The 23,506-nt window shown below is 29.3% G+C and overlaps 3 protein-coding genes across 3 annotated transcripts; 1 reads left to right on the forward strand and 2 right to left on the reverse strand.

Annotated features, from left to right (window-relative positions):
- Positions 1-119: 119 nt before the first annotated feature.
- Positions 120-6,595, reverse strand: LOC108782103 (nuclear FMR1 interacting protein 1-like; the record flags this gene model as incomplete). Its single annotated transcript, XM_018550271.1, has 6 exons — positions 5,814-6,595; positions 5,296-5,487; positions 2,133-2,431; positions 1,829-2,058; positions 680-904; positions 120-493 (listed from the first exon to the last, which is right to left on the reverse strand). Coding segments are annotated over exons 1-6 (1,761 nt in total), but the record flags the coding sequence as incomplete, so codon positions are not given.
- Positions 6,596-7,679: 1,084 nt separating this feature from the next.
- LOC108782157 (nardilysin) lies at positions 7,680-13,532 on the reverse strand. Its single transcript, XM_018550337.1, has 12 exons — positions 13,500-13,532; positions 13,332-13,421; positions 12,331-12,445; positions 12,042-12,256; positions 11,749-11,919; positions 10,624-10,967; positions 10,076-10,516; positions 9,711-9,861; positions 9,498-9,631; positions 8,882-9,263; positions 7,948-8,434; positions 7,680-7,777 (listed from the first exon to the last, which is right to left on the reverse strand). The coding sequence occupies exons 1-12, from the start codon at positions 13,530-13,532 to the stop codon at positions 7,680-7,682; spliced, it is 2,661 nt and encodes an 886-aa protein (XP_018405839.1).
- A 4,530-nt stretch (positions 13,533-18,062) lies between these two features.
- Positions 18,063-22,367, forward strand: CycA (cyclin A). Its single transcript, XM_018550300.1, has 6 exons — positions 18,063-18,531; positions 18,995-19,480; positions 20,542-20,765; positions 20,897-21,101; positions 21,534-21,781; positions 21,935-22,367. The coding sequence occupies exons 1-6, from the start codon at positions 18,352-18,354 to the stop codon at positions 22,014-22,016; spliced, it is 1,425 nt and encodes a 474-aa protein (XP_018405802.1). The 5' UTR covers positions 18,063-18,351; the 3' UTR covers positions 22,017-22,367.
- The last annotated feature ends 1,139 nt before the right edge of the window (positions 22,368-23,506 follow it).

The following is a 23,506-nucleotide window of genomic DNA, read 5'->3' on the forward strand; positions in this document are numbered from 1 at the left end:
TTCTTTATATTTTTAGCATTTTGTATCAAAATATATCAATAGCTAAAACTAGTTTGTATATGTGAAATTGTTTTCGTATTTTTTTTTTGCATAATTCATATTTCATATCAATTTAAATCAAAGAAATTGTTTTCTACAATATATTTTACACACTGGCAAATTAAATTTCTCTCATGTTGTATAGAACGCGAAAGCAATTTTTCTAATAACTGATTATGATATCTACGTAGAAAATATTTCTCATTTTTATTATTAACCATTCGATTTGGCTCGTGGTTTTGCTTATTTTGATTTTTAGCAACTGTATTTTGAAATTTATTATTTGATTCATTATCCGCATCGGTACAAGACTGTATATTAGAAACTTTCACAACCTTGTGTTTCTCTTCACAAACTTGTGTAGAATTTTCCTCATGAATTGTATTTTCCATAATTTTATCTTGCAGATCTTCAGTTTTTCTTATTTTTATCGATACTTCTTCTGGACCATCATCTAAGGACAAAATTGGTATCTTAAATTATTTTGTATGAAAGAATATTTATACTAATCAAAATTTTTTTAATAATTATGTAGATTTCACAAAATATTCTCTTATAATAAAAAATATAGATTATAAAAACCTGATATATGCATATTTGATTATATATTAACAAACATTAAGATTTGTACAGTACTTACCACTGTTTTCACTTTCATAATCTGCTACTAATTTAGGTAAGATAAGTGAACTAATTACAGGTAAATTAGTGGACTCTGCTGCCGTTTGCGATATACATTCTCGTGCCGTAGATGCTTGCGGTATGTCATCCTCATCTGAAATATTATCAATAACTTTTCCATCGAAATCTGTTTGTTTCACCTGTTTATCTAAGCAAACTGCACCAGGTTCTTCTTGCAAATCAGCTAAAAAAGAATCAGTTTTATTTGATATTTTGTGTGTGATAATATAGAATAAAATTTTAAATTATTAAGGAGTGGAAAAAATATATATCGACATTACAGATTAAAAGTATTACAAATTGGCTATACAGATTATAAAATTCTTTTACACAATTAAAATACGCACAAGAAAAATGAGAAACAGTTAATTTCACGAGAAAATAGAAAAAAAAAGTTAAATTATATTTAATATTCCTGCAATTTTTTAACTTTTTTCGATTTTCTCATGTTAAATCGCCGTCCTGCACCGTTTTCGTATTTTAATTGTATAAAAAAATTTTACAATCTGTACACCCAATTCAGGTTTTTTGAAAATTTAACAGAGAATCTAGAGAGAGAGAGAAAGGAGAGAGGGAGGGAGTGCAAATACCATTAACAATCTTTACGAGTTCTTATATTTTATTTGAAAAGTTGCTTATTGTAAAATGTTACTGTATAGAATGTATGAAGAAAAAAGATTTCGCGATTCACTAAATCCCAATCTAACTACTATCCTGACCAAGACAAAATCCTTATTATCTTTATTCTGCAAGATACACTATGACATGACAATTTGTCAAATATCTCATATAAATTAGATCTTACTTCCCTTTATTGTAACTTAAAGATAAAAAACTACAATTTTTATTTTTTTCAATCTGCAATATCGATAATTCTATCATTTAAGAATCTTCTTAATATAAACTTAATTAGATTGTAATTTACATAAGCTAAATTTTATAAATTACATAATTTAATATAGAATTAAAATGTCTCTCTCTCCCTCTCTCTCTCTCTCTCTCTCTCTCTCTCAATAAATTAATACATTTAAGAGATCTCAAATTTTTTTTACTAACATTATAAAGCAAATTATATTCATAACAAATGTATTCCTATAGTACAACTTACTTATTCCAGCAAACGGGCGTACACCTCTATATGTTTCATCTGTGCTGATACAATTGCTGTTAATTTCGCGTGTATGCCGTTTGCGAGGCTTACGTTTTTTCTCACGTGTATTCATTGTTCTATTTGTTTTCGATCGTATATTATAATTCTGTTTGATTACTTCCCCCCTTTGTAATTTTTCTAGCTCTTCTGCCTTACGTAATTTTATGTTGTCTTCAGTGGGATACCTCCTGTTTTTTTTTCATTAAGAAAAAACAGATTTTTGTTACTTGTGCATTTACATTTTGATATTTATCAAACTTACTTTTTTCGTTCCGTTATCCATTTTTCGATATCTTCTGGTGTCGATAAATCCTTCAGTTTTTGGTACAAACCAGTACGATGCTGCATACTAATATGTTTTTCAACCAGTAAGGGATGCGCCGAAAATGTACAGCCATCAATCCCACAAATCATGTGTGTAAATTTGTGATCAGAGAGAGTATCCTCAGATGGGAAATCTCTATCACAAACCTCGCAATAATAGGTCGCGTTATCGTCGTCAGAACTGACATAATTTTCATCTCTCGTATCGTACATTTCATTATCTGGATACAGATGAGCCTAAAAATCGTCACCTTTCTTTTTCACGCGAAGATCTAGGTATAAATTTATTTGCTCGTAACATATGATCAATACGTTGCATAGTTATTTTCTTAATCATATGATTTATAATTTTTTTTTGCACAATTTTTATTATTTATCTTTAGTTATAAGCAAATATAATACCATAATCTTGTACTGTACATCTATTATTAATGATTACCTTCATATCAATAAATAATTATTGTTCATGATATCTGAAGCTATGAGGTATTCAACCGGGGTATTCAGAAATTCTATATACATAAATATATTTACATATGCGAAGCAGCGAGGCACAGATCTTCCATTCACTATTTACTCCTTTTTAGACTATGTCAACAGTTATAAATTTGCACATATTGTGTCGAAGCATTAATTATTTTTCATACAATAATAATATGCATAGCTTGTGTAGTATTTTACTTGCGATATAAAAATCTCGTTGAAATATTTTATATGTAATATATATAAAAATATGTTTATTTTTAATATACATATATTTCTTACATATATATATTATATATACATATATTATAAATATATATATATATACATATATATAAATGTAATATTTTACAATCGCAATTGTATTCTTCTATATATTATAGGCATTAATAAATGTGCGTGTGTGGGTGTGTGTGTATTTCTATTTATACATTTCATATATTAGCATGAAATTTATGTATAATAAGTTTGCATTAATTATTGCTTCATTAATCTCTTTAAATGTAAATTATTAAATTGTAAAAATTAACAAAAGATTATTTTCATATTTCAGAACGATTATTTCAATACGTACCATTTTAATGATTTATAATGATAAAATGATGGGAAACACCAGAGAATTAGAACTTATAGAAATATGATTTATTCTTATAATACTCATTTCAGTTACAAATTCATTTTCTCTTGTCATTGCATTTTGGAAGTCATTTATGAAACGAACAAATACCTTAAATATGATACATATATATAATCATGATCATTTATAAAAGTTATCTTACTAATCTAACAGAGCCACAAGCTATGTCAGACTTTTGTTTACATTAAAATACGCGTTTGAGGTAAATAATCTATAAATTCGTTATCTATTTTAATGTCGTAGATTAGATACTGTAATTCTGTTATACTATTTAATTCTTACACAGTATAGCTTGCGGTACTGTATACTGGCCATGTATACTAGACATGGAAAGGACTTTGAGAAAAATTTATTCACAAACGGCCAGTTTTACATGCCTGTTAAAAAAATTATTACATCTAGTTGTCTATACCTGTCATATTACAAGTACTTATCAATGAACGATATTCGATATTATGTCTGTATGAGTAGATACATATCAATATATAATATATATACATAAAAAGAAATGAAATTATTTTCACAAATGATCTAGATACTCTAAAACTATTTTAACTAGCTACTACTTTTTTAACATTATCTTTATCAGATGTTTTTAAATAGCATACACTTATGATGTAAATAATACAAAAGACATTACGTGATTGTTATGTTGCAATATTATGAAGAAAGAAGTGGAGTGTATCTACATATATCAAGATCCTCTAGAACTTATAACGATGATATGGGTAAAAAAATTTGCTAGATATCAAAACATAAGGAGCAAATCGTTCTGAAGTTTGAAAACAGATGGTTGTATAGCATTTGAATTATATAATTCTTTAATAGGAGGAGTAGCCTCTTAAGCTTAAGACTGTGTCTGTTCGCTGGAAGGCTGCGTCTCCTCCTTTTGCTCCGTTTGTTCTGATTGTTCAGTTGAATTCACAGTTTTCTGAACACCCCTGGATTCATTCGTATTGTTATCATCTGTTTTCTGATTTCCCTGTAAAACCAAAGTAAGCCATCAACGTTGAAGAAAATAGGCCAAATTTTCATCGTACAATGACTACATATGTTTATAAAATATAAGTTTAGAATTTTTTTTTTTAAATGTACGTCTTATAATAATATATTTGCTATTAACTCATTTCCATATCTTTTCTATTAATTTATATTGTACATTTGTCATCAAGGAGAAACAAAATGTACAGTATACAATCTTTATATTCTGTTAAAAAAGCACAATATAAATCTAGGATGCACTGTAAAATCTCGCGACTCTTCAATAAATATACCTGATTTGTTTTGTATTACAGCTCATGTTGTACTGTTATACATTTTATATATTTTATTATCATATATAATATAACTTTAATATTTAAAAAAATATTATACTTAGTAATTAAAAAGGTTGCCTATTTACTAGAAAAATCAATTTGTGCTTTCATTTTTCTAAAATAAAACAAAATTATTGCATTGCCTTTTATTTTTACTTTTAAAAAATAATTAAAGTAAATTTTATTTTTCACATGTACAATGAGATAGCATGCAAAAAAATTACTGTGCAAATTATTTACACCCATATATAATAATAATTTATGCATATATACATATACTTATTAACATAACATGGACGTACACACATCCATTACCACATACATTTTTTAATAATAACATTGAATAATACATAGATAAAGAATAAAAACAGAAAATATTATATAAATAAGCAAATTTGTAAAAATAAAGTAACATTACTGTAATTATAATAATCAAATAAATATGCTAAAAATATATATTAATTTTTTTTCTCTGTAAGGCTAATTCTACAATGTGCTTTTTGTTTCTTGGTCTCTTGCCTTTTTGATCAGGAAGGCAAGAGACAAACGGCAAGAAATAGGAAACAAAAAGCATATTGTAGAATTAGCCTAAAAGTTAAAAAAAACTATAATAAAAAAAACAAAGTATTAAAATAATGTTGTCATAACAGCGACAAAAAAGATACCTGTTCGGGATGCTTTGCAAGGTAATCATTTTTTGCATCTCTTATCATCCTTGTTACTTTGTTTCGAAGATCCTTAAATTCCTCCCATTCTATTGCATCTTTGTTCTTTTTCGCCTTTGCGTACAGTTTGTTTTTTCTTTGAATCTCATTACGAATATCGTCTGTCATCCATGGTTTTTTTAATTCTAATTCCTAAATAATTATATGTTTTCAATAAGATTTAAGTGTCAAAAACTTAATAAAACAAAATTTTTTTTTAATTTAATTATCTATACATTACTAATTATGTACATGTAAAAGAAAAATTTAATCTTATTAAATTAGTTTTCAAATGTAACAAAAATACACAATATTATAAACATTCCAGAAACGCTCTTGTTTATAAATTTGTACTGTCATAAATAGATGTGGTCGAATCGAATAAATCAAGAGTTTATTTATAATATCTTTGTCAACAAGATTAATGTGATTCAAGGATAAAAGCAACTTTACAACAATACGAAGGCCAGAATACGTACTTCGTTCTTGCCTTTCTTTTGGTTACCAATCGCCTTGCCCTTGGCATTCCCATTGCCCACACTGTACCTGGTTCTTATAGGCGGCATCATCGGTAGCGGTGGCATTCGTCGAGGCCACGGCCGCATGGGAGGCCCGCGTGGTAATCCAGAACCGCGGGGTCCCATTGACGGCACGATGAGCGCCATGCCGCGTGCTCTGGGACCGCCCGGGAACCTCGGCAGCATGCCGTTGGGCCGAGACATGCCGCCAGTGGGCCGCGGTGGCGGCAATCTCTGCCGAGGTCCACCCGGACCGTACATCGGATTCAACGGCGGCGGTAACATCCTTGGTGGCATGCCACGCGGTGTTAGTCTACCCGCAAACCTGGGCGGCGGAAGTTGCCGCACGCCGGCCGGCGGCAATCTGGGCGCCATAAGAGGACCTCTGTTCAATGGGCTCATATTCTTCTGCGATTTTTCACCTGTTCTCTGAGCGAAACTTCTGACAAATGCCGCGCAAACTTGACTTCGATATCTTGATGAATTGTTCTCTCTACGGTATACGATCTATAATCTATATCACGAATTCCGTCTTGCCCGTCCAACACGAGGTTATAAAACTACTACTCTGCACGCGACACGCGCGCGAATTGCACCGATGCGAAGTTGCTCGCGTTTCGCGTTCCGTTAGCGTTTACCGTTTTATATATAGTGAGAAATCGGAAAACGTTAACATTAAGAGCAAATACATTACACACGTTTTCTCTTGATTCGAGAAGCAGAAAATGTTGCAAGGAGCAATGTGAAACCCAAAAACCTAATTACCGAACTACGATTGTATACTTGCTATAACTGCCTCCAACCTCCAACTTGCTTCTTATGGGTAGTATAATGTAGATTGTAGATACTAGCAATTTATAACACACGCTCGTGCGTTCATAAACGGACAAATTTTTGATTGATGGATACGGAATGGCAGAAGCCAATCAAAAGTCGTGCTGGTACCGGATGGTAGTACAGAGCGAATTCTGAGATTGGCTTCTGTTTTTCGACTTTCTAGTTTTCTGTTCTGGGTGGATAGACTAGTTGCAAATGTGTCCTATGATTTATGCGTGGTCTACAAAGGCAGTAGCAGTAGTGGATGAGATTGGAGAAGTATGAGATTGACCAATCACAGTCGAATGTGGGAAGAATAATCGATCGTAATTGATCAATTTCTTATAATGTATATGTACCTAATATATAAATTTTGGAATTAAAAATCTGTTTTATAGATATCGATTAAATGCGGCTGTCTCCCTAGCAACGCCTTAATACCATAAAATGTATCGGAGAACTCGTAATAAGATTTTGAGGCATTTTCAACTAATTCCTTTCCAGTAGACTTCGTGCAATTTTAATCAGCACTATAACCGCGTGATGCTTATTGTCTTCTTCTTTATAGCAATTACTCTCAAATAAAAATCAATATGTGACTATATATAGTGTTCTATGTAATATTGTTAAGTAGAAAAGTATCGAAATAATGAGCAAAATCATAGATATATATGTTGTTTATTTATTTGTTCTATATGATTTACAATTGCTGAATAGTGGTTTAATAATTAAGTTATTAAAAAAATTTTACATAAAATTAAAACAATCCATAACAAGATATTTAAATATTAATATTATAAATATTTAAATATTAGTATAAATATTCTGCAATTGGATTTGATTATTATTACAATAAAAAGAATAGTCAAAAGATAAGAAGATTATAGTATTGAATTTAAATATTCAATAAAAAAAAGAACATTATTATCGTAAGAAAGAAGCAAGAGTGGTTTAAAAAATAACATCATTTATTATTTTCTCAATGCAAGAATAAATAAAGGAAACTTTTTTTTATTGTTCTATGTTCGTGATATAATTACTTTTAGTTTCCTGCTGATCGTCAATTATATATTCCAAAACAAAATCTTGTATTTTATTAGAATCCGTTGCAGTATCCACAATCAAGTCTTTTTATTTTAATTGTTTTAATAACGTTTAGCACAATCGCCAACAACAAAAAATGTAAAGTGAAATATAATGTCACAAAATCAAAAACAATTAAATACATGTCGACCAAAATTCGACCAAAACAGTTATCGATACTCACCATTTGCTTTCCTGGTTTTTACTTCCTTTGGATCAGTTCCTACAACATGTAAGCTTAATTTTCTGAAATTACTTTCGTTCAGTACGTTCAATGCAAACCATTTTCGTAACTCATCGAGTTTTATATTATTTATTGCAACTATTTTCTTCTCAAATTTATCAAACATGTATTGCTGCTTCATAATCTCATTCCAGTTTCTATCGACTTCGTTTTCCGGAAACATGATATCGGTTAATTGTTCCCGTTCTTCTTTTATTAGTGATTTCTTGGTAATATTAAAATCATCATGTGAGAACTCTCCTAATACTTTAATAATTTTTTTCAAAAATTCCCCGATTAGCTGGTCCATGTACTTGCTTGTATGTTTATGTGTCTCATCAGTATAAACGGTAATAGAAAATCCTAAAATTTCATTGTCATCTCGACGGACGCAGATGTCGCCATCATCAAACTGTTCTTGAAAGAATGAATCATCATCTAATATGTCTAGCATTATATTCTGAAAATGTACAGAAGAATGTATCTACAAATAAGATCGATCGCGAAAATCGAAGATGTTATTTATATTTCATTAATTTTATTTACTGACTTGCAACATTAAAGGAAAAAACAAGAATTATGAAGCAATAATTTATAGATTTCTAATAATTTTATATTTATAATTTATTTTCTGTAACATTGAGAATGACCCGATCGGCGCCGAAACGTTTGTAATTATTTTTATTTTTATTTTATAAATTAAACGTTCTTTATTACACGACTGGCTCTTTTAGTCCTTCAATTGTTTTATTTTGTTTTATATTTATAGAGCCTTATTATTATTTATTATTATTATATTTAATTTATTTTTAAATTAAAAATAAATAGATATAAATAATGAATGTATACCAAAAATTCCAAGCATCCATAATACGATATAAGAAAAGCGATGTTGTACAATACTTACAATTATCACATCAAGTAATGCAGATAATTCAATCGACTTGATACCGACTTGATAATAATTTGTTATTACTGAATTTACATCAGTTTTGTCGATATTTTTTAATTTGCAATAGGATGTGCCCAAGGGTATCTGAGTGATTTCTGTCTGCGATGTCGCACTAAGGACTAATGGAGAACAATTTATCTCTTTGACATATTGCTTTACAGCATTAATCACAGTATCCCGCAATATGCTGCCTCGCACGAAGCATTGAATGTACAGACAATCGGTGAAAGATTTCACGAATTTTTGGAATTCTTCAAAATTAATATCACGTAGAGCAATGTATGTATCAATATGTGTATAATGGATAGTTTCCTTTAGTATGCATAATTTCACGTTCCTGCGAAAAAGAATAAAAATATATGCATCATTGTAAAATCAGAATTCGATACAATTCATTTTATAATATCATTTCTCATGATTAATATACGTATATCATTAAGTTTTTCTAAAATTTATGTGAGAATTAATAATAATTATTATAATAACATGAATATATAACTGTACAATTTAAGTACAATTTTATAACTTTTGCATAATATTGTAATAATATTCGATAATAAATAGTCAATACTTAATGAGTTTTTCAGGTTTCGTAAATTTATTATAACATATTTCAAGTTGTTTCACTTTAACGGATTCAAATAAGTTCTTCTTAACAACAGTTGAATACTTCGTCATGTATGTTGCAACAATTGACAGAAACTTCTGCAATAGAAATAAAATATTGATATGTATCTCGAAATTATATTTAGAACACCAACACATATTTTTAAAATATACGTACCAACAGTTTTTCGTTAAATCCATTCATTTTTATAATAATACCTTTTTCACTGACAGTGATATCATAGTGAATATCTGACATTATAGCCGGAAATAATTCTGTTTGCAATAATTGTTTAAATACATTGCAATACATTTTCATCAAAGCTGCACTAAAATGTCATTAAATATAATGTAAATATTTTATTAACAAGGTACAAATGATTATATAGAAATCATGATAGGTATATTATATGTATAATTATTAGATAGAAATTATAGTACATAAGATCTACAATACTATATTAACTATATATTATTATTAATATAACTACTACCTAATGTAGAGTATTACTACATTTTCAAGCTTATTATTATATCACGTACGTTTTTGGCGACTGAAATCCCAGAGGGTAAGCAATAAATTGGAAATTTATATAACATTTCGGCCCTATCTTTTGGAGATACCAAATCTCCAATAAACGATTTTCAATTAATTTTATAGGATAATTCCGAGTTATTTTAAATAATGCATCGTCGTTGCTAGTAAGTGATTCATTTAAAAATGGTAAATGAAAATCTGGTAATGGTTCAATAGATCTCCAGCGTTCGATCCAGTTTTCTGGTATTTGATCATGATCAGATTCCGATAAATTTTTGTCGAAAATCATGATATTCACGGTCTCTGGCATCAAATAATACAAACAATTTTGTATAGCTTCTGGGTCGTACTCAAAGTAATTCTGCTTTCCAGTTATATAATCGCGCGGTGGATACAAATGCATATTCTTACACAAACAGTCTACATAATCATTATTACCTAACAATCTGAAAAAACAACTTCCAAGTATAAGTGACGTTCTACAAATATTTATATTATTTTATCGAGTTTTATTTTCTACACGTCTCTATTTATATTCGTTCAACTGATTTACCTAAACTTATTTTCTGTGATCTTATAAATCTCGTCATAAATTCTTTTCTGCGGACCTTTACTTTTTAGTAAATTAATAAATGAAAATATCACATCTAGAATTTTGCTCACATGCTGTAATCCCTCTTGGGTGAGATTTATAGTAAAATTAAATAATGTATATATAGAATTATGTTCAAAATCATCGTCAGGATTATCATGTACAAAACCGAAAGCCCATCGTTTCTTAAGTAGATAACTGATTAAGGAACCTTTTCCCTCATGCTTAATAATCCATAATATATAATTATGTGGTTTACTTTTATATAAATGAAGTAATGAAGGCATAACCCACGTTATTTGTAGCTGTAAAAGATAATTTTTGTTTTATATATTTTTCAGCATGTATATATACGGGTGTTCCAGAACCCGGCACTTACGTATTCCTCATGAAAAAGTGAATCGAAAATGTTAATAGCAAAATCTTGAGGCAACAATAAATTTCAAACGGTGAACATTTGAAAATAACCACAAGGCATGAAATTCGCGTCGTCAGAAGCGGTGCAACTATAATAGCGTTTTCTCTTGGCTGCACCAGTATAGGGTGATTATGCACCAGTTCATCTTTTTTTCCTTTTCCCTTCTCCTGGAGAGAAAAGGAAGAAAGATGAACTAGTGCAAAAGTTCAGCTGAGTGTTGCACTGGTGCAGCTAAGAGAAAACGCTATAAGCGATCGATCGCGCGACGAATCCTTTGACGGACATACCGCTAAACGGCACAGTACCGAACAAGTATTGCAAAAATTCGTGAAATCTTTATATTAATTAACATCTACTGCAGTATTCTTAAATTGAATTCGATTTAACTGATGAGAAGTAATATTAATTGTAAATTCGATATAACGACACATAGTCATGAGAATGACAATGGAATCTACATCGAATTGATGTCGATCTATGTCGAAATCATCTAATCGACGTCGAATTGACATCGATTCGATGGCGATTGATGCCTCAAGATTTTGCTATTAATTTTCACTTTTTCATGAGGAACATGTCGACTCCTGCGCTTACTTCTGGAATACCCTTTATACATATATTGCGTGTGTGTATAGTTCTTTTTGGATTTGTGTGTTCAAATCACGTACATGGCAAATATTTTTGAAAGGTTTAATTTTATATATTTTTCGGAAATTATTAATATTAAGATAATCATTGCTTGTAAATTTGGTAAAGTCATCAGGAGGTAGCCAGTTACTTGGTATATCAATAAAGAACCTTTTAACGTATTTTTCCAATGTATCCAGTGATAATGTCGCCTATAAAAAGATACTACTGTTATGTTATGAATTAAATATACTTAAATAAGAGTATTCAATCATTGATTCTCCTTTTATTATTTAATCAATAATGTTCACTTTGACGAGCGATAAATTTATACTTGTATAACTAGTTTCATTCTGTGAGCGCTGTAATGGCGCTCTCTAAAAGTGTGCAGTGCATCGTACAATTTGTCTATGCTTTCATCATTATCATAATTCATTGTCATTGCATAAAGCAATGGAAATTTATTGACTGGATGTCCAATTGGTGCGAAAGACGATAATAATCGATTTCTTCTGGGCGTATCATATGAAGATGAAGACAACTGCAAGTCTATATAAACATGTTACAATATCAAGACTGCAACTTGCGGCGTACATTATTACGATTACAATTTATATATGTACCTTCTTTTACAATCTCTGTCATCCGTTTGATGACATCTTTTTTCATTAAGGGCTTAATGAAAAAATGAGTAAAGCGATCAAGTGCTGATGACAATTGTTTCTTTTGAATACCACCCTATAATGAAAATTTATCTCTGAACTTTTATACTAATTTGATTATTTGTCAGAAAGAATTAATTAAGTCTACATATATTTTCTTAGAATTTTTCATATATGTGAGTATTCTAAGAGCTCTAAAATTTTTTAATGTGTGTTTCTGAAAAAATAACTTATACTTTTTTATTGACAAAAGGTTGTTTCTGTTATTACTAAAAATTTTATTATTAAATAAATATTAAATAAGTTATTATTAAAAAATCTTATAAATCTAAGATCCGATTTTCATTATCTATTTAACTTATGGTTAGGTTTAACCTGATGTTTTATCTCAACAGGCTTCATCTATGATATGATATCATGGATGAAACCCCATTGGGTGAAATATCTGCAACTTAATATCCCTGCTTAAAATTTTCTATAAAAACCTATAGGAACATATAGAGTTTGTATAGGTATTTATAGTTTTTAATAGTTTCTATAGTAGCGCACGAGAGCGACTATAGAAGCTCTACAGTTATCAATAAGATTCTATGAGTATATCTAATAATAGAAAACTATTGCGGATTGGGATTTACCGATTCAAAACGCTCATTAAAAACTATAGAATTTTCTTAATAGTTTTCTATAGAAAATTTTAAGCAGGGATAAGCTTAATCGCAAATTAATCAGATAATAAAAAGCCAGGTCTAAGAGAGAGAATTTCTAAATCATCCAAATACAAAATTCTAAATAAAAACTTAGACTTTGTCGATATTTCTAAAAAGTATTTCAATTTGTACTTAAAAAATCTGAGAACTTTTCTAAAAAGTAATAATATATTATTGAGAAATTCTATAAAATTCTAATATTTTTATATAAAATTATTGAAAAATTATATGAAAAATTTTGAGAAAAATTTTCACCAATGCAAAGTAAAATGTTGTATGCTCGTAATCTGTTACGCTATTATTACATCCGCTATGCTTACTGATAAATTCAATAAAATCATTTTCCTGCAAGTAAAAAGACATTTAACATTTATAAATACGAATAAATTTTATAATTCGTGCATTATATTGTATTTTAATTACATCTTCATATTTTTCAGATCCTCTAGAAACCATATACTCAACAAAAAGTGCAATGTTTGGAATTTCTTTATCACTGAATCTGCCTACTCCCACGTCTAAACCACATTCTACCTATGTTTAAAAAAATTTTATGTATACACAACATATTTAGGTCCTGCGCACAATGGAGGAAATATTAGGAAGAGGAATAAATATTAATATTTCAACCTATCAGATACCATGCAGTTACACCGGAACATACGATTTCTGATAAGTTGAAATCTTAATATTTATTTCTGTTCCTAATATTTTTTCTATCGTGCGCAGGCCGTTACACATAATATATTGCACATATAATGTTAAGTTGAAAATGAGTACAATTAAAGGGTTGATTTATACTGGCCGTAATCTGTTAACTTATGCGGTAATCTGTAAAGATTGACCAATCACAGTCGAATGAGAGGGGAATAATCGATTATAATTGTTCAATTTTTACAGATTACGGCATAAGTTTATAACAGATTACGGTCAGTATAATCCCAACCCTAAGAGATTCGTAAACAATTTCAACCTGAGAGTCACACATTTAGAAATAAATTTTTTGAAACTTTCTTGCAGTAGATAGTAGAGGAGATCAAGTTTGTCAAACAAAAATTTCTAATAAAACTGATAACATGTGAATTTTAGGTTCTAAGATATAGATACTTTTCATGTGATTATGTAGGTCTTTGTTTGATATTACAATTCTAATAAAATGATAATAATATTAAAGAACTGTAAATAATTTAATAATGCTGATAAATTTATTATTAGATGCTTATATTTAACATCAAATTATTTACAGCTTTTTGAGACGTTTATATTAGAATCAATATCATTAAATTGCTTATCAATTTAATTTTTCCTAGTTTATAGTTTAGGATTGTCTTTTAAAGTTGAAAATAATTTTGATGTGCATTTTGTACACCTGGATACATAAAATATTATTTATAAATATTAATACACTTATTGATTCTGCAGTTTATCAAATAAAATTGTTTTATTGCTTATTGTTAGTTGTGTAATTTATATCTTACGATACTTTGTTATTATATTTTATTCATGTATATATATATACTGTCAATTCATGTTTTTTAATTCGTTTAACTGGAGAACCATCTTCACTGCCTTCGCCACTATCATCATCTTCATTTTCATCACATTCTTTTTTCTCGGATATTAACAAAGCTGTTAACCCATTTCGTAATCTAATAACTCTAAATTTGAAAAATAAAACAAATATAATGAAATAATAAGATATATATCGCACATTATTATATGATATTGATCATATAAGAAAAATTTAATTTTTTGTAATGTTCTCTTACTTATTATATATCAATAAAAATTGTACTTTATAGAAATTTATTACTAGCCAATTAATCATATATATATTTATTTTGAGTATTATAAGTGCTAACTGTTAATAAATATATATATATATATATGTAGTGTATAATGACCATGCAATAAGAGTGTAAAATTTCTATAAGGGTTCTTACTGCAAGTATATACATAATATATATATATACATATATGTTTATATATATATATTTTTTTTAACACAGTATTTGCAATCCAAGTATTTTGTATTTTATATTTTAGCGGAGCACATGAAAGTATTACGTACTTTGTGTTTAAAATCGAAAGATTAAAAGTTTTTTGTATTTTGTAATTCAAATAATAAGATGAATTGTCAATTTTGGTATTTAAAATATAAAATAGTTTTAATCTTTTGTTACTAAAATATAAAATGCAAAATTTAAACTTTACACGCTCCCATAATAAAATACAAAATATAAAATATCCTCTCTCTCTCTTACCCTCCCCATTTCATGTACTCCACTGAAACACAATTTACAAAATACAATTGTCTTACAAATACACTATTTTTCAAATAAAAGTATTTCAAGTGTATGCCCAGCCCTGTTAATATATTACTGCTCTCATCTTACCTATATTTCATCAAATCGTTTTCAGACGTAGTGGGTGTCTCCAGATATTCAACTTGATCACGCTTATCATCTTCGGTTGTATCGATCTTTTCCATCCTCTCCATCTCCAATATTATATCAAATACACAAAAAATTAGTACGAATATTAGATCTATTGATTTAATATCGGATACGATCCGATCGAGAAACTAACAATATTAAGATATTCAATCATTTTCAACTCCCTTTACCAGTAGATGTTAATTGGCACTTTAACCGATACTTCTTTCTTTATATATGGGCCTCATTATATTCGAAATTCGAACAAAGGTCAATATATATACAGAGGCAATATTTTTGTGTACATTGTAAACAGAAGGGCATAGAAATAATAAGCATATAGTCTTTTAGATATGCTTACACAATTGTATTTATATTTATGGCAATTTTAATAGAGGACGCGATTCATTATTATTATATTTGCAAAAACTTCCCATACAGCACAGAAATATGCTACAATATTACTGCAATATTGCAGATTGCAATGTAACAAAATGCAGAGATATTACAAAAATAACAATATGCCTGTGCAAGATATCAGTAATATATCGCTCGTAAAATATCCCAGAAACATTGCAAAACTGTAATTCTTTAATTGTTTTTATAATAATAATATAAAAATATTATAATTTTTTACGATATTTTTGTGTAATAGTCTTTTAGTTTAACAGCCGTTTTTATGATAATTAATATAATCCATTTTTATATTCAAATAAAAAACTGCTTTTCTGCTGAATGCAGCAATAAGAATAAAAATTTTTAACTGTTACAAATCAGTTTATATTGATTGACCGTATAGATCACGAGGGGAAGGTTCCGATTGTCTCATGCACAATTGCACACATTGTTCGTTGATTGATCAATTTAAAAATAATATAACCCCTCATTGGTAAAGCTGTAAAAAGTTACTAGGCACCGGTCAATGTGATGTGCAATCGAGAATGTAGGCAAACGGGATCCTCCTGATCACGAGGATCGTTTTTTTTTTAAATTGTGATTTTATTGTTATTGTCTAATTTAATTATTAATTGGGATGATAAGTGCAGAAAAAAAATTGTACATTTATGACAATATGTAAAATATTATAGAATTACAAGTATACATACTTATTTATGGAGATACTTATTTTATAATAATAATCCTAAAATTTAGTTGATGGAATATAGATTTTGGTTAGGACTGGCAGCCTTATTGGCTGAATTTTAAGATTTTAGGGTTAAGACCCGAAAATAAACTCACCTTTAGTGTCAATTAAATGGTCCACAATTAAGACACTCACCCATATTTCTAAAGTTCTAAAAATCTTATTCTGCAGGCCTGAAAACTAGAGAACAGACTTTTGCATATTGATGAACCCGGATCTACAATAGAGTTTTAAGTTTTAACCATAAGGAATGGACGAATCATAGTCGATTATTCTCCTGGCTTAAAACACATATTGGGTGCTTTCCAATTACTCAACACATCTTGACACATACGTACACAGGAATGCACAAAGTGTAGCGTTGTGCATGACTCAATTGGAACAGCGATTTCGAATAGATCGAGTAAGGTTAATTTTTTAGTACATGCCCGTACCTTGATATTTTGTAATCCGTGGTGGTGCATTTCCGTGTATTTCAACTAGAAGAACAATTTATGAAAAATTAGCATAGCACTCTATAAATTTGTACAAAAATTTGTTTATTATAATGCATATAATCTAAAAATATTTTCGAAAAGATCGACTAAAAGAAGACAAAAGGTATTTTAGATTTTATTTCTTTTAACGTTATGAATATGTAAAACAAAAAAATATAACAAAGAAATAAAAAAATATATATATATATTATTTTGTTAAATATACTTATAACAAAAATTTATTGATACCAAATAATTACTTACTTCAATAATATTTTCATCGTCCCATTTCGTTGTTTTTTCCCGTGTGCACGAAAGTGTCTAGGGATATTGTAATTGGAAAGCACCCATTGATCCGGGGTAAAGCAAAAAAAATCAACCAGTCAAAGTTTTTATTTCTTAGAAAAAAAAAGGAAATGAGAGATTTTGATTGGTCCATTTTCTTACGTATTATGAGTTTGCGTTAGGCCGGAATCAGACTACACATTGAAGATTGGAAGATTGAATTTTGGCTAATTAAAATAATAGGGGTTAAAATTCTTTTATCCTCATTGGTCAAATTTCAATTTTTAACTTTCAATCTCAATTTTCAATAGGAGGTCAAAGTGAAGAGAGTCGCTAGCGTTTTGACGCTGTGCTCCCGTTTTTAAAAGGCCGCAGCACACATTTTGCATGACGTATAAGAGAATCAACAAATCATAATCCTTTTTTTTTTTGCTCCCACTTCACGGAAGAGAAGCATTTTGATTGGTTGATTCTCTTATGCGTCATGCAAGTGTATGCTGCGGCCTAAAGTGGAATACTCGCACAAAAGGACGAGTTTGCGAACGCGCAGTCAAATGAGCAACGCTGCAATTGGTCCGTACGTTTCCCACGCTTGCCATTGGTTGATTTTGTGCAACGTTTTCGATAACGTCCCGCCAGCTGTTGGAGTTAGTTTGTTTGAAATCAAACGGCAACCGTGGCCCGTTGGTTGCCAAGTCCGCCCGAAATTCTGTAATTCCTGTCATGCCTGATCAGTTATAGGAAGATTCGGGGGTATCTACGTTTCGTCGCGGCACGTTGAAGGAACCGGGACGGACACGCGCACGTTGTTATTTATTACAGTCGTTTATCGTCACCCCGGACCCCGTCCCGGCGGCGGAATTCCGCAGTCCCGTACACGACGTTCATTGAATTTCTTCCGTACGTGAGGAATATTATCGCCAGTCACGCTGATAATGGCTGCAATCAGGATACACGAGGATCAGGAGAATCGCATTACCGGCGATTTGCGCGGACGCGGGAAGGAGAGTCTCGCCGCTGCTGCCGTGAACACGCAAACACAGGTGCTGCATCAGGCGAAACGTGCTGTCCTTGGAGTCCTGCACAACAATTGCCCACGAAACGGGACGAAGCCTGTACGTAGAGCCATTTCGTATTCTCATCGCTCTCGTTTTTTCCTTCTCGAAATCGGAATAGACGTCACGTTGCCGTATGACATGTCGTACGGTGCCGTTCGCGCCTTCGCTGAATTCTTGAAAGAATCCATCTCGACGCGGTTATAAATTAAAATTAAAATATTGTAGATTAAAAAGATTTATTAGTTGCAATATTGATAATTATTTTCCTCTGGCAAATTTCTCTACTGCAATTGTAAAAATTAAGTTAGCCTCTTTTTACAGTTTAATATATAAGGCAAATTTTTTAAATTTTGTTCTTTAAAGCTGCAATTGCATGTTAAGTGATGAATTAAGAAACTCGCCTAGATGATTATTCTGCAGTCAAGCATTGCATTAAATATTTATTATTACTAAATGATTGCAACAGAAAGTTAAGTGTTAGAAATTATTTTATAAAATTTTTCTCTTTTTCTTTTAACAGGAAATCTGCAAAGATGAGAAATATATCAAAGCTAAAGCATTTATACCTATGCAATCTGAGTCTTTTAAAATTTATGAAGAAGGCTTTTATAAGAAGGAGGAACCAACCTTCAAAATTTATGAGGATAAATTAGAAGAAGAGACATCTGTTGCTCTTAGAAACTCAAAGGAAAACAAGGAAGTAAAAGAAGCAACAGCAAAGTGTGATAAAGTACAGCCGAGATTAGAAATACAGACTATAGATAGCACTTCTACTTATGTGTTTTATAACAAGATTGAAGAAGTCCAGCAAAATAAGAATGATGACATCTTATCGAAAGATAGCCCTATGTCTCTGGGGATGTCATTGGAGAAATCTCTAACATATAGCAGTTCTTCCAATGAGGAGTATAGACTCAGAAGGGAATGTAATAAGGAATTGAGAATTAATATCTTTGATGTAGATGAATATAGAGCTGATATATACAATTATTTACGAACATCAGAGGTATACGCTTGTTTTTATACTATATTAATTTCTATAAATGAATCTTAAGAGAAGTGTTTATCTGGAAAATCCTGAGAAACTTAAAATTTGTAAATTTGTTTATTCTTTAAAATTAGGGATCTTTATGAAATTTGTCAAGATACAGGGAAAATTTTAGAATTTTACTTTTTAAATTTAAATTCTTTTTTTAAAAAAGTTGTTTAATCATTTTTCTTGACAATGCAAAATGACAGTAGGTAGTAATAAATGGCATACATTCGTATATGTTCACATTACTCAACAGAATAGCTCACTGATATCACATTATAATGTTCTTTCATTATAATAGTCTATAGAGGTATTGCGACTTTAATTGTAGAAAATAATAGATATCTGTGAAACTATTGTAGAATTTCTATGCTCTAATAATTTTCAGTACTTTATTGTATATAGCTTGCATCAATTTTGTAATTTTTGACCCTATTTTATAAAGTTGCATTAAAAAAATTATCTAATCCTATTTGGAATTTTAAAGAAAAATGTTTACAAAAAATTCGAAAATTTTCGAGAATTTTTACAAAATTTCAGTAAATATCCTATTATAATAAATTAAATAAAAGTTGATGTAACAAGTTTTAATTTTTAATACGCACGATTAGGTCACATTTGTATTCTGTATATGTGTTTCTTTCAAAGAATTAAAAATATCAAATTTTAGTTATAACATTTATATACACCTTTTTTAAATATATACAATCTTACAAATTACTTCCTAAAGATGTTAAAATATAATTAATTTAATTTTTACATATTTGTTAAAATTGTGAAAATTAATTTAAAGTATGAATAACCCATTGTGTGTAGTAAAGGATAATAAAAAAATCATTGTGTATATTAAGGGGTAATTAAGATAAATTAATATCAAGTTAATAATGTTTAATTTAAATATATTTTTCATATAAATTTAAATATTTTTATTATGAAAAAAATAACCTTCATTTTATATACATATGTCTAGAGAAAAAAATCTCAAAAACTTTTATTTATTTCAATACTAAAATTTTTATCTAATTATTTTTCAGTCATTACATAGACCAAAGCCTGGTTACATGAAGAAACAACCTGATATTACGTATTCAATGAGATCTATATTGATAGATTGGCTTGTAGAGGTAGCTGAAGAATATCGATTGCAGGACGAGACGCTTTACTTAGCTATTTCATATATTGATCGCTTTTTGTCGTACATGAGTGTTGTAAGATCAAAATTACAACTTGTTGGGACTGCCGCTATGTTTATTGCAGCGTGAGTTTATTTTGAATAATTATGTTACTTTGACAAAATTTGTATATCACAATTTTTATTGAACATAAACTATTTGATATTTTAATTTTTAAGTGAAATTCTTATATAATTATATAATTCATATCTAATAGGAAATACGAGGAGATTTATCCTCCCGATGTAGGAGAATTTGTATATATCACAGATGATACATATACAAAAACACAAGTGATAAAAATGGAAAATTTGATATTGAAAGTTTTATCGTTTGATTTAACTGTACCGACGTATGTCACATTCCTTATGGAATACTGTATCAGCAACAATCTGTCGGACAAAATTAAATGTTTGGCAATGGTAAGTTTTAATAATTATAAACAATTCGAATACTTAAATATCACCTATACTCTGAAATTTCCTAAAAATATTTCAAATATATAGTATTTACAAAAAATAACTGGAATTAAAAATTTATATTTTTTGTACAAAGAACTGTTATACACACATATAAATAGATGCAATATCTCAATATTCATATTTAATAATACAGCTTTATAGTTTAAATAAAATTTTTCTTATTTTTTATCTCAATTGTTTTTTTAAAAACATGTTTACGTATTGAAATAATATTTTATCCAGGTTCTAAATTATTACCAAACTTTTCATATTATTTTCAAATACAATATAGAAAAAAATTGTTTTTCATCATTTTTGCATTTTGTAAAAAAAAAATATGTAACACATCCTTTTTTCTTAGTTTTTAATACATTTCATATTTCTTTATTTCAGTACTTATGTGAGTTGTCAATGCTGGAGGGAGATCCATATTTACAATATTTGCCCAGTCACTTGGCTGCGTCTGCATTAGCACTTGCGCGGCATACATTACATGAAGAAATTTGGCCACACGAATTGGAACTGTCAACTGGATACAATTTGAAAACTCTTAAGGAATGTATTGCATACTTGAGTAGAACCTTCTCCAATGCTCCTAACTTTCAGCAAACGGCAATACAGGAAAAGTATAGAAGCAGCAAGTAAGTAGAAATATTAAAAACATATATATATATATATAACTACTCGTAAATGCTTGTGGACAGTAACATATGCCTTTTATTTGTGTGAGATCTCACAAATGTATGATAGATTACAGAATACTTGAAAATTTTAATGAAATAATATTTCCTTAGATACGGTCATGTATCTATGCTGTTGCCTCGTAGTACCGAGGCGGTATCGTTCGAGGACGAAGATGAAGAGGAAAACGCCTAGTAAAAAATATTGTCAGACAAACACAGAATTAAAATAATTTTTTCTGTGTTTTTAAGTTAATAATTGAATAACGAACCTCCCAAAACAGCTCTACATACACTGGAAATGGAGGAGGGGATCAGGGCAAGATTTGATCTACCATTCTGACAAAATGGAAGAAAAATCGTACGATTTGTTTCTTTCGGCTTGTTGCAGTCCGGTCGGTACGTTTTGCAAGAGCAAATTGGTACCTGACTCTCCTACCTTCATCATACATTATCTTATATTATCATCTTATTAAGTCATGGCCTAATGAAAATTTTCATAATTTAGAGTTTCTTCGTATCAATATGAAGCTCTAAATAGAACGAGAGGGAGAAAAAGAAAGATAATACATTATCTAGAAATTGTATTTTTATAAGTACTTTTTAGAGGATTAAAACAAACGCGATACATGCAAACGGCTAAAAATTCGATTGCAAGTAAACCGTTCCAATAATAAGAATCTTATAAGCAAAGCGATTTTATATTTATTATTATCATCGTTTTACCGTTAGGTGTGCGATCCATTTAACGATAAAAACGACATTCTATTTGAGATAATTCCGCGAAATTAATTTGCAATTAATTATTTCGATCAATTTTTCAGTCCTTGTACAGTAATTTATTTACAACATTCTAGGTACCATAATATCAAATGCATAGTTTGTTTTATTAGAAATAAGATGTATCTTTTATATATATATATATCTCTCTGTATTACTTTATATACAAGAACATTAGATTATACGCTGTGCAAGATTACATTGTCAATTCTTTCTAGTGCAAATCGTTTTTTAAATTTTTCTACAAAAACTGTCATTTTTTTTCCAATTGTTCATAGTGCGTAAAAGTAAATGAATCGCACATTTGCAGTAATTAATATACATCCATTTCGATGGTGCACGTTTCCGACTGTATTGACGTGCAATATTGCACAGCATAATTGCCACATTTTAACATAACGCAAAATACCTAAGTGTTCATCAAATCTAATATGCATGAGAATATGTTCAAACGAGAAATTTAAATACAGATATAAAAAAATGTTATGGAATCATATATCGTTACATGATTACACGTTCAATTCTATATTAATTGTAAATTTTATGGCCTGTTCCACGAAGTTTAATACAGCTGATGTGGCATAAAGACCAAAATTTCTCCAAAGATTACTGTTGAACTAAAAAATATAACTGGCTTCCGAGATGGGCCATACAAAATAAAAAATGTTGCCACTTTTTTACGTCTATCGAAAATTACAAATAACGTAAAAAGTGTTATTTAATTTCAAAAGATATGTTTAATTTGAAAAGTTAAAACTAAATCTCAAAAAGCAATTCCTTTTGGAAAAATTTTTTTAACCAAAATTCTCTTTATCAAGATTTTTCTCTAGTATACTTGAGAGAGTTCAAAACGTGATGTAAATTTTATACTATATCTTCATATATATCTGACGTAGTGCGTTTTAT

The sequence above is a fragment of the Cyphomyrmex costatus genome, unplaced genomic scaffold (assembly GCF_001594065.2).
Source record: "Cyphomyrmex costatus isolate MS0001 unplaced genomic scaffold, Ccosl1.0 scaffold97, whole genome shotgun sequence".
Lineage (NCBI taxonomy): Eukaryota > Metazoa > Arthropoda > Insecta > Hymenoptera > Formicidae > Cyphomyrmex > Cyphomyrmex costatus.

Bases quoted from the DNA above. Each gene is read 5' to 3' on its own strand.
- LOC108782157 (XM_018550337.1), bottom strand. From the start codon at position 13,532: ATGGTTTCTAGAGGATCTGAAAAATATGAAGAT. The intron at 9,862-10,075 runs GTACGTGATATA...ATGACATTTTAG, and splicing joins GGATTTCAGTCGCCAAAAAC to TGCAGCTTTGATGAAAATGT. The intron at 8,435-8,881 runs GTAAGTATTGTA...GTACATTTTCAG, and splicing joins CATTACTTGATGTGATAATT to AATATAATGCTAGACATATT.
- CycA (XM_018550300.1), top strand. From the start codon at position 18,352: ATGGCTGCAATCAGGATACACGAGGATCAGGAGAATCGCATTACCGGC. The intron at 18,532-18,994 runs GTACGTAGAGCC...TTCTTTTAACAG, and splicing joins CACGAAACGGGACGAAGCCT to GAAATCTGCAAAGATGAGAA. The intron at 21,102-21,533 runs GTAAGTTTTAAT...TCTTTATTTCAG, and splicing joins AAATTAAATGTTTGGCAATG to TACTTATGTGAGTTGTCAAT.